Source organism: Suncus etruscus, chromosome 14 (genome assembly GCF_024139225.1).
Source record: "Suncus etruscus isolate mSunEtr1 chromosome 14, mSunEtr1.pri.cur, whole genome shotgun sequence".
Classification (NCBI taxonomy): domain Eukaryota; kingdom Metazoa; phylum Chordata; class Mammalia; order Eulipotyphla; family Soricidae; genus Suncus; species Suncus etruscus.
This window is the reverse complement of record NC_064861.1, coordinates 56,222,306-56,235,010: the sequence shown is the minus strand read 5'-3', so window position 1 is coordinate 56,235,010 and position 12,705 is coordinate 56,222,306. Positions and strand designations below refer to the sequence as shown.

The 12,705-nt window shown below is 34.9% G+C and overlaps 1 protein-coding gene across 1 annotated transcript in view; it reads left to right on the top strand.

Moving 5' to 3' along the window:
* Positions 1 to 12,705, top strand: part of CDH8 (cadherin 8) — a 462,580-nt gene that overhangs the window by 153,477 nt on the left and 296,398 nt on the right. The window contains exon 3 of the mRNA XM_049786831.1: positions 6,662 to 6,956. Within this exon, the coding sequence (XP_049642788.1) occupies positions 6,662 to 6,956 (295 nt within the window). The remainder of the gene's footprint in view (positions 1 to 6,661; positions 6,957 to 12,705) is intronic.

Sequence of the window (12,705 nt, the reverse complement as noted above, 5' to 3'; positions counted from 1 at the left end):
TGGCTTGGGAAGTCTCTTGGGAAATAGTCTGCATCCTCTGGTCAATATTTTTTATTTGTATTCTTATCATCTAAGTCTACCCTCAGTCTATGTCTTTTCTGTTTCAAAGTTTTGTAGAGTGAATTGGTTCACAAAATTTGACTCTGCTGTATGATGTCATCATAACTTCTTAATTTATCTTCTTAATTCTCTATTGCCATTTGAAGACAAATAGAAAAATTCTCTCTCCTGAGGGTCACTATAGAATTATGTTAGTCGATGTCCTTTAATCTGATTTCCTTGGCTACATTTGATTCTGTCATTTGTTAACTGTGTGAGCTTGAGAAAGTTAGTGTATTTATTGAACCAGAGCCAGTCATCTATGTAAAATTACCAAAAATTTGTAGGACATTATATAGGAATTGTATAGATACCCACCCTCAAAAGACTTTAATGAGCATTTACTTTGTGCCAAATACAATGCTTGTTGGAATGAGTGTTGAATAAGGTACCTAGAGGCTTGGCCTTTGTTGTGTTTACCATTTAGCAGAGTAGCACAAGCAACATATTTCATACACTGACTGTATTTCTAGACCCCTGCAGTTGTAAACAGCAGTTCATTCAGTCATGCTTCCAGTTTTTTGTTTCTCTAGGCAGCAGTCTGCATAGGCAGGTCAATCTGTTCAATACTCACTCTAGCAGCTCACATACAATGCAGAGAACTCATGTCTGAGGCACCAAGATGCTGCACATTTTACCAACGGGAAAACCTGAGAAAACTCTCTCTCTTTTATTTTATTTATGTTTTGTATCACAGAGATCCTTGGCAGTGTGGGAGGCTGTGTTCTATTCTTTTCATGAAGAATTGTTTCTTCTTTCTTATTGCATGTACTAAGACATATTCAAGCATTTCTTGGTAATTAGAACTTGCTGGGGAACTATTATTATTTCACTGAAGTTTTATTTTCTTAACTTGATGGCCAAAGTAACTACATAGTTCCATTGTAATCTTGCTATAAAAGGCTGTTTTTGTTTTGTTTTGTTTTGTTTTGTTTTAAAGGCTGGAATATTTTTATGTCTACTACCTAACTTTCGATTTCTGATGTAATTTGTCTTTGAAACTTAAGAATGAGTGAAAGATACAATGAAGTTATGAAGTTTTATTGTAGAGACAAACTGTTTCAAAGTAAAAAAGCATCTTGTCAGTTATATAGACCATTATGACCCCATACTGTTTGCACCCTGGCTTTCATATTGCTGTTTGTCTTTAGCACCAATAATGAATAGATGTCTTGTTCTGCTTGAAGAGCAATGATAAAACCAAATTCTGCTTGAGTGGATCATTTGATATTTGCTCAGCTTTTTGGTGAGATATTCTATGATGTCCAAGATGGCAGAACTATAAGTTAAAGAAACAGATTTCAAATCTTAACTTCTATTCCTCAGGGGTAGACACTTTTGCAATATGACACTAATTGTGAGTCTTTCTCATTGTTTGCTCTTCACTCTCCTGGGACTCTGGCTTTATGCCTAATCCAGACTGAAACCTGCCTTTTTATGATCTTGGAGATTGAGGCCAAGCACTTATGTTCTGTCAAGGTCTCGGTTTAAATTGCTTTGGTATTGAATGTTTATGCTTAAGTATTCCATTATCAGTCCATTTGCTAATAGATTGATACAGGAATGATAAGCTTACTGTCTTCTTCAGGACTGAGCAGATTCATGAATCAATGGGATCAGTGAGTGACAGAGATCCATCTTGCAAAGATCCCTGCTACATTAGGTTGTAAAAAGGTGCAGGAGTCTCTTCTGATAATTTAGATATTTGTCTAGAGGAAGAGTGGACATTTAAGAAATTTCTCTAGAACATCCTTCTTTGTAAAGTGGAATCTTCAAATTCAAATGCCTGAGTGATTTAATTTTCAGAGGAGGGAACAATTTCCCCTATACTTACTGAGTCTTCTCTACATTATTCATTCTAGAAGTAAATGGTAATGAGCAGAATGACCCAGGCTGATTACATTTAGTATAAAAATAAAGGAAAAATTCATTTTCAGGACTTTATTATCTTAGGATGACCTTAGTGTCCTTCAGGATTCTGTGAGAAGGTGGAAAAGAAATGTATGCCATTTTTTCCTCCAGCATGCCTTTTGAAAGATAAGGGTGATTGATATTGAAGACCTTTGTAATCTTATGCTAAAAAACAATAAAGTCTCTTGGATAATTATCATCAGATATGCACATATTATTCATCCATGACCTCTCCATACATTTTTCTGCCTTCTGAATTCATGTATTATTCCTATATTCTTATATTATATATATTATATTATTCTTATATTGGTTATTATGATTTCTACTTGTTCTGGAGACCCCAGGGACTATCTTTGAGTGGATAGTTTTTAGTCCAATGGGTAGAGCACTTGCCTTGCATGTGAATAACCTGGTATTGACCCCCACATCCCACATGTCAAGCACTTACTTTTGACTGTGCTCAGGAGTCCCTCAGTCACTGATAGGGGCAACTCCTGGGCACAGAGCTAAAAGTAAGTTCTGAGCACAATGGGTATGGCCCACCCTCCCCAACTCCTTTGCTCTCTTTTAAAATAAAATCCTTGTTTTGAACATAAAATGAGAAATATTCCTTTATTTTTCTTCCTCAATATTTACCTACCTCTCCCCCTACCTCCACACCAATTGAAGGTCCAATACTATAACAGGCTCTAGGAAGATAAAGGCAAGCATGCATGCAAATACTTCTCTTGACTTTTATAGTATAAATTTATTTTAATTGGGAAGTATTATGCAAATTATGGTAGATGGTGAGGATATAATTATACAGATCCTCAAAATTCAGCTCAATTTTGTGGCAACCTTATTATGATTGCCTGAATTCAGAGACCTAGTGTGAAGGACTGGAATCCTTCACTGTACCCACAACCCTGCTGCTCCAAGCCGGCTGTGCTGGGTGACTCGTGGGAGGGGAATTGTGTCTGTGAATTGTGAATGTGAAAGATCACAGATGCAGGGTTGTGCTTGAGACCCATAATCAAAGCTGTTTTGAGAATTGGCATCTCTCTCCTCTCGGCCCCCTCCCCCGTCTCTAGCATTTCTGCTTTGAGACACTCACCACTGCAGTGATGCTACTAAACTATGAACTAAATTATGATGTCAGGCTCACCACTGAAACTTCATGTTTGTGGATGCTGGTTGCTTTTAATGCCACATCCAAACTTTTATATTGACTTTGAAATACCACCTAACCTAGCTCTTGCTTTCTTTTCTCTTTTCTTGCCAATTCCTTTATCCTTAACTTGCATTAGCCTTCTTAAATTGTATTTTATTTCTCTTACATGTTCATTCTTGTCTCTGGATTATTACTCAGGCCTGTTACTGCTCCTCTTGTTGAGAGCTGAAGTTTCAGCCATTACTTCTTGGGAGAAACCTATTATCTCTCTGTACTCCACTTTCTGAGGTCAGTTAAAATATCCAGATGTTTTCATAGCATTTTCATAGTCTTTTCTATAAAAGAGCTTTTAAAGCAGTTATTCAAATCCCATGTATTTATCCTAAAGATTATGCTTTTAAGATTGCTATGTGCTGTATGGTCTAGTTCTATGAAAATCTCTTGTTTCTCTGGTGAAGAAAGGATCTCTCGTTATTTCCACAATTATAGCACTAGAATATGTAAAAATATAGAATGTGGAATGTAGAAATGTAAAAGTGTGGAATATAAAAGTGTATATGTAAAATAGTCACCAAACAAATATTCAAAATAATTAATGGTATAGTAATAATTATATTAGTAGTATTAGTAATAATGAAATATACTTCCCCTAATTTTTTGTGTGCTTATCTCTCACTAATCTGTATAGAGTTGTAAGGGAAGAGACAATTTCTGTGTTGGTTAGAACATGTTTTGTGAACATTTAATAAAAGAAGGGATGGAGTCTTTGTGTACAATAGTAAGGCCAAGAAGTCTTAACACCCTGAGCCAATTTGTGTGTCGTCCATATCTAGCAATAATTAGCAGTAGGAACCCTTGGGAGATGTGCTCCTCACACTTCCAGATGATGCATGATGTGTGAACCATTCATTTGTGCATTTGAAATATCTTTGGCACAGTGATCTGCAGAGAGATTGCTGGCATGGACAAATGTATAGAACCAGTGTATTGAAGAGAAAGAAAGAAGTTGCAGGTCCATTTGTTTAGGAGCTGACTTTTAATGATATTTATTAAATATGAATTTCTAGCAGTGGAAAAAGCACTATTTTCTAAGTAAGCCATCCCTTCTCTTTTTTTTCTACAGGGTAGAATTTTGAGAACTTATTTTACTCAGGTTGCAGCAGAATTTATCACAATATTTTCAGAAGCTCTATATAGTTGAAATGATATGGAATTGAAATGGATTTATCTATTGAATTTTTAATAAACCCACTTCTATCTTCTCTCTTTCTTAGATTAGCTAAGTTAAGTTAATTTTGTAGAGATTTTTTATTCACCATCTATTGGCAAAGTTACTGGATCCTCATAAAGTGCTAAATGTTTTTGTTTCCGAATTTACTGTAATTAATAAGACTTGAATCTTGGGCCTGGAGAGAGAGCACAGCGGCGTTTGCCTTGCAAGCAGCAGATCCAGGACCAAAGGTGTTTGTTTCAAATCCCGGTGTCCCATATGGTCCCCCGTGCCTGCCAGGAGCTATTTCTGAGCAGACAGCCAGGAGTAACCCCTGAGCACCACCGGGTGTGGCCCAAAAACCAAAAAAAAAAAAAAAAAAAAAAAAAAAAAGACTTGAATCTTAACTCTCTGTTTTGATTTTTTGAAGGACTTCAATAGAATTTAAATTTTACAGATAGAGGATAATAATAAGTATAAAAAATATGACACATAAGTTTATATACATGATATCATTTTAAATGACTTAACTTTAAGAGCAAAAATATTATGAGTGACACCTTTTAAGTCTCAGGAAGGTCTTATCCATAAATGGAAAACTCCATAAATGATATATTAATCAAATTTTATTTTTAAATAAAAATGCTAATGAAAATGTTAAAAATGTGTCTAAATGGAGATCATAAATTAGGATTAATATCACATTAATGAATTATAATACCACATTCATTAAGGTAAAGTGACATTTCAATATTTGTTCCTGTTAATAAATTTAACACAATGAATTAAAGGGATACATTTTGTGATACAATAAATATTTGATATAATCTCCTTTAACTTTTAAAAATGTTCAGAAGTAAAGTAGAAAACTTTTTGCTATCTTTTGCCCTTTTAAAAATATTTTTTTCATTTATTAAATGCTAAATACAATATACATTGATGAAGAAAGCTATCAAGCCTGTTCTGAATAAAAGTGATTCCCAGTAGAACATAATCTATTTTGAGTTTCTGGGAGTTTCTTTCCATAAGATAATTTTTTAAAAAAGAAATACGTATTAGAAATCTCATGTGCAATAATAGAAACTATATTGACATGTAAGTGAGTTAAAGTGAAAATATGTGCATTTAAGCTGTCCTTTGGCAATATAATTCCATTATTTTTTAAATGCAAACTGAAAAAATATGTTCTTGTTTTATTTTAGTTTTTCCAAGAATCAACATAATGTAAGGAAAAAACAGCATTTATTGTAAGAGTCCTTTCTCTTAAGAAAAAACTGAACATCTTAATGCCATTCTTTGTTTACTGTTTCTACCCAAACATTTCTGGAAGAATAAGTGTTCAATATACTTTTGTTGCTTTGGTCCTGTACCTTGATTTCATTTTGCAAATTAATACCTTTACTGAAATAGGACTGTACTCTTCTCATATACTTATCTCATTGTGAAACGGAATACTTTTCCTGAGCCAGATAATAAATGAATCACAATTTCAGAAAGCCCTACAAACATATCAGATCTTAAATTACTGGAAATGATTTATTTTTGAATTTGTTTTGGTGTTGGAGCCTTAATCTGGCAGTGTTTAGTACTCCTAGCTCATCACTCCTAGTAGTGCTCAGGGGACCAAGGTACTTGTTATTGAACTGTGGTCTCATGTATGCAAATACATGTGCTCAGTCTATCTAGTTTTCTAGAGAAAAGCTCTAGAAATGCTTTTCTTTTTCTTAGGCATTTTTTGAGTTGAATTCTGGGTCTACTACTTTAGACCCTTCAATAAGAAAGAACCTTGGAGAGGTTATTATATGCCTTGTTGACTCCCATTTTTCTCATGTTACACACAAAATATTTAAACTCATTGTCTATTGAAACTATTTAGAGAATTACCACACAAGACGTAATTCACTTAGTCCTTGACTCAAAGATCTATAAAAGGCAACTAAGAATCGTAACTTTAAATAAATGTTTTAATAAATGAAAGAGAATATTTTTATGTTTTCCCCCCTGATCTTTTCATCATTGTAAAGGCATGTCAGTTTATACAAAACAGCTCAGAATCTTTTAAAAACTGTTCTAACTTATTCTAACTTATTTATATGAATTTCATTATAGTTTGATCGACAAGCATTTAGTTGCATAGACTTTTACACATCTACCGTTACCAGAAAATTGATGACTTGACAAGTAACGTAGGGGAAAAAAAATTAAGTTTAGGTGCAAGCAAGCAGGTTAAGACATAGTTTTACAGATTGCCCCCCATCACTAACCAGTGCCCCTTTTCATTTTAGCTACACACAGACCTGGATCCTGGGAGCAAAAAAATCAAGTATATCCTATCAGGTGATGGAGCTGGGACAATCTTTCAGATAAATGACCTAACAGGAGATATCCATGCTATAAAAAGACTTGACCGAGAGGAAAAGGCTGAGTACACCTTAACAGCTCAGGCAGTGGACTGGGAGACGAACAAGCCTCTTGAGCCTCCTTCTGAATTTATTATTAAAGTTCAAGACATCAACGACAATGCACCAGAGTTTCTTAATGGACCCTATCATGCTACTGTGCCAGAGATGTCCATTTTAGGTATGTATGCTTCCAATTTCACAGAACTATTAAGAATCATCTTTAAAATAGCTCCTGGCATCTGGGATGGTGTGTTGCTGAAGAAAAGACATTTATTACCATCTTATCTCTAATTTGCATTTCCAAATCCCCCATTTTGGCCGAAGTTCCACAGCTCAATAGCTTTAGTCCCTTAGTAATAGGAACTGACGAAGCAATTCTATTAAAATATCTCCCCTTACACGACAGTACTTCAATAGGCTGAATTTGTATTCCTCTCATAGACTTGTAGTTCTACTATTGTTACTGAGGCGGATTTATCAAGATTTGTTCCAACATGCCAGACTAATCCTATTGATATTTGCTTGATGTTTAATTATTTGTTTGTGTATATTCACATGCAGAGCATAGAGAAATAGGAAATTGTCTAGGTCTGTAGTCAGCCAGATATTGGATTGAGTTTATCTATTCAGTCTAGAGTGGATTAGAAAACTAGTTTCCAAAGAAGTTTCTGTGTCATGGTCATCACTGGTCTTTAACTAAATCTTTTAGCAAGTCTGCTTTCAGCCATAATCTTTCCCCCCTACTTTTTCTGAGCCATCAAATATCATCACATTTTACAGAGAAGCATATATATTAAAGCATGATTACTTTCTCCTCTTCTCCACCTTTCTATGGCAGATTTTGCCTCTCAATCCTCAGACCTTGACTATGGATTCAGACGTAACAGTGTAAAAGTATTGTAAAATTCTTGCTTACCAGACCAATAAAATATGCAAGATGTCAAAAGTCATTCTTGTGAAGATTCTATCTATGCTAATTTCACAGTGTATTTGAATACAACCTACAAGAATATTGGACTGGAGAGATAGTACTGGAATTATTAAGTGCTTGACTCACATGTAACTGACCCCAGTTTTAATCCCCTGCAACCATACGTGGTCTCCTTTAGCACCACAAGAGGTCACTCCTGAGCACAGAAATAATGGCACCTGCATACCATTAAGTGTAATCCAAAAATCTCAAGAAAAGAGAGAATGTGTACTACATAGCAAAATCATATAGATTACAAACAGGTGAACAGAACAAGCAGAGGAGTGAATCAAAAGGATTCTCTGAAAAGGACTCCTTTACTGCTGATGGGAATCTAGACTGGTCCAGCCTTTTGGGAAAAACAATATGGATATTCCTAAGAAAACTAGAAAATGGCTTCCATATGATCAGCAATACCATTGCTAGGAATATACACTATAGGAACTCCCCCCAAAACCCCACCATACAGGAAAAACTCTTCATTTCTATGTTCATCATAGCACTATTTACAATAGCCTGAATCTGGAAACAACCCAAGTGCCAAAGAACAGATGAGTGGCTAAAGAAACTGTGGTACATCTATACAATGAAATACTACACAGCTGTTAGGACAAATGGAGTCATGAAATTTGCTTATTCATGTATAGATATGGAGATTATTATTCTGAGTGAAATGCACCAGAGATAGAGAATAGACTGAATAATTCACTTATTTGTGATATATCAGAAAAAATAAAAGATAGCATGGTAATCATATCCAGAGACAATAAAGATGAGGAACAGAAGGACCAGTCGATGGTAGCAGGGTTGCCACAAAGAGTGGTGAATGCAATTAGGTTAATTATGGTCCACTGTGACAATGATAGAATGATAGTTGGAACTGATCACTCTAGACAAGAACTAGGTGCTGAAAGGGGATACAATGGTATACAGAAGACTTTAATATAATTCGTTCATGAATAATGAACAAGAATGCTTTTTTGTTTCATTATTATGATTTCTACATTTTATGGTCAAGTATGTTAAATGTGTCTAGAGGCTTCATTTGCTGGATATTAATCATGTGCCTGATGAATACATTGCTAATGAAAAATCATTTAGGGAATGAAAAATAGTGCAGTGGCTAAATCTTTCAATATAGTCCACCAGTGCTCAAACTCCAACACAACATATGAGTCAGGAATAAGCTCTCAGCATAGCCAGGTGTGGTCCAAAGACAAAAAGAAATGAAATCACCCAAACTTCTGCAAAGTCAGTTTTAGCTGAAGAAAGGTTTCAAAAAATAATATATAATGTGCTTATAAATATGCATGTTTTCATTTAAAGTATTTTTATTCATAAAATAATAGATGATATAAATAATTTACAGGGTTATTTTCAGTATTTAGTCCGTAGTATCTCTTCCAAATACTACATGGGATGTGTCATCGTTGAAACTGTGAGTTCTGAAGTAAGATGGATTTCTAAATCCTTGTTCTGTCATGTATTAATGGCTATCTATTAAGTCCAGGAAGACTCAAACTTAAAATGCAAAGTTGGTCATATCCAGCATGCTTTCCTTGTGTGATGATCAGATAAATGAAAAAGTAAGCCTTTACTATAATGTAAATAAAAATTATCTTTATGATGCCATTTTCCACTTTGCATTTTTAAAAAATTTTATACATTTGGGTATTCTGTTTCTCTTTCACTCTAGACGTGCTGGTTAAAAAAAGCAGGGTCGCTGCATTATTTATTGTTAGATGTGAATTATTCCTTTCATTTCTCCTGATGGTGAATATCAGGATGAAGGTCAGCTCCTATCTCCTTTCTTCCCCATTACCTTAGTTCTCTTTCAGTCTGCTTCTTTCCTGCCTTCCTTCTTTCATTTTTCTTCCTTTGCTATTGCAGAAATGCCAACACCTGCACCTGTATGCCCTGAGGAATGCCAGCAAGGACAGGGGGATTTCATTTTGCAGAAAGTGAAAAATAGAATTCTAATTGAGAAATTTACCAATATTAAATTGAAATGAATGTGATGTTCGGGAACTGTCTGCCAGTTGACAAGCTGTCAAGACAACACACACATATAAATTTGCCCAAATGGCAGCCAAATTATTTTAGAAATATCATATTGGGAAGCTAGAGATAAACTTTTATATTAGGACTGTGAGTTTCAGAACTTGATGAGAATTCACGCATGCCACATAAGGATGTGAGGGTACCCCCACTTTAATACAGCATTAAGCCACTTGCCTTTAATGCAGCTGACCTGAATTCAATACTTGACACCCCATATGCTCTCCCACCGAAGCACAATCAGGAGTGATCCTTGAATGCAGAGCCTAATCAGAACTAGTTTTGGTCCCCAAACTAAACAAAACAAAACAAAAAAGAATGGCATGCAAGCTTGCCTCATTTTACATGCGAATCTCAAACTACCATCATTGAAGCTGTTTTTTTCAATGGCATCTGTTCAGTTCTAGGCTATGCAATTAAAAAATATTGAAGTAGCTTTGGTTTATTGCAATATATATTGTTCAGTTAAGCCCAGCAATTATAGCTTGACATACCTAACATCTTATATTCATTTGCTTCAACATACAGTTGATTCATAAACATTAAAAAATTCTAGTATATACTGGGGGTCAGAGGTGTTTTCTCTGTAGACTTACACCTAAATTCAAATAAAATAAAACTTCAATGTGAAAATAAAGTCTTAAATTATTTGGTTTCAAACTTGCCTGCTGCTCATCAAATTAATACTACCTCCTCTAAATGTTATTTTTCTATCTTATAGTGTGTGTAATAAGCCTTACTTTAAAAGATATGCTTGGGAATGTTCAATTACTATACTTAAAATACTTGGCATAGTGTTCAACAGCATTCCTTTTGGAGTTTCTTCTAGTATTATTCTAGGAATTACTTACATGATAATGCTTGCCCATTAAAATGAATTTTCTAAGTTTTTAATTCAGGACACAATTGTTTCTATTGAAGTGAAACTTATTTTTTTTGTAAGAATATTTTAGTTATGGTGCTAGAGCAATAACACAGCAGTAGGGCATTTGCCTTGCACACGCCAGACCGGAGGGAATTGGGTTCTATTTTCAGTACCCCATTTGGTCCTCTGAGCCTGCCAGGAGCGAATTCTGAGCACAGAGCCAGGAGTAACTACTGAGTGCTTCTGGATGTGGTCCAAAATCGAGAGAGACAGAGAGAGAGAGAGAGAGAGAGAGAGAGAGAGAGAGACAGAGACAGAGACAGAGACAGAGACAGAGACAGAGAGACAGAGAGAGAGACAGAGAGACAGAGAGAGAGACAGAGAGAGAGAGAGAGAGACAGAGAGAGAGACAGAGAGAGAGACAGAGAGACAGAGAGAGAGACAGAGAGAGAATATTTAAAATGGGTTAAAAAGAAACAAAATGTAAGTAGTGCTTAAGCTGATAGATTTATTCCACTGTTGAGTTATTGAAAACATGATGCCATATTGAAAATCCTGGAAGCTGCATTACATTTTCTGATAGTTTTAACAGCCGTACAGTGTTGATTCTGATATTTACTTGCCTACTCTCATTATTTTTAATAAAAAATGAGGGAATATGAACTATTCCAAAGCCACACATTAAGTGGAAGAGCTGGATTTAAACCCAGACATCTGTTCTACTTCCCATGGGCTTCTCTAAGAACGCCTTAATAATCTTAGATAATATCTCTAGAGAAGGTGTGTTCATGTGGACTCTATGGTTCTTTTTCATATTTATAATAATGTGTTTTGTTTCAAAAGTAGAAAAATGCTTCTGACGTCAATATACTTTGCAATGTAAGTAACAAAAATAAAAGTTGGGCAAGGAGAAATTTGTCAAAATATTGCATATTTTCCTAAATAGGAAGATAATCATTTTTGAACATGTTAGAACAATGCATAGGAAACTTAAATAATAATAAAAATGGATTGAGCCAGTAATGAATGATTTTAACAGCTGAAGTGCTGAATTAACCAAGATTAAAGACTCAAGAAACTGAATTGGACTTGGATTTTTGAGTGGAAGTTGTAAAAGCAGGCTTCTATCTCCACCACCAAATCTATGTATATATAATCGAAATGTAGAAGGTCAAGAGATGACTGGGTAAAACATATTTTCAAAAAGCAAATTTCACTGCTTTCCAGAGTCTTTAACTGAAGAGATTATGAAGTCAGTCTGCCAAAAGGAAAATGTGAAAGTTTAAAATGATTTTCAGTTTTTTTTTTTTCTGAAAATTTTGGCTTTTTCTCATTCCCCTCTTTTTCTTGGCATTCAGATTCAACCTTTTCTTTGTAATGAACTTCTTTTGTTTTGATTTGATCGGTGGCCACACCCAGAGGCGCTTCAGCACTATTCCTGGCTTTGTGTTCAGGAGTGACCCCTGGTGGTAAACCATCTATGGAGTTGGGGCTGCAACCTAGCTCTCAGCTGCTGTAGCCACATAGATAGCAAGTGATCTCTGATCCTCAACTATCTCTCTGACCCTGTAGCTATCCTTTTATGGTAAACATCGTCAACTCTTCTTTTGGAGAAAAATCAATTTAAAATACATTACTTTTCTTTGTCATTTTTATTTATGGAGAATAACCAATTTGCAAATATTCCTAAATCATCTGAGAATAAGTTGCGATTTGGACACACAAGCACAACACAACCATCACATTTTGTAAACAGATGTTGCCATATCGTTGAATGCACCAATTTCAATCCAAGTTTCTATTTGCTCCAATATGTCCCTTAACAGTAAAGGGATCAAATAAAGAAATTATGTCTCTTTAGTCTTTTCACTAAAAATTGTTTCTCTCTCTCTCTCTCTCTCTCTTTCTCTCTCTCTCTCTTTAAACTTTAGGTCTGATGATTTAAAAACATTTATTTTATAGGGTTCATTTTTTGGACTAGTTTTTGTTTCCTTGAAATAAATTCATTATATACATTTTCAGTAGTGTTATCCC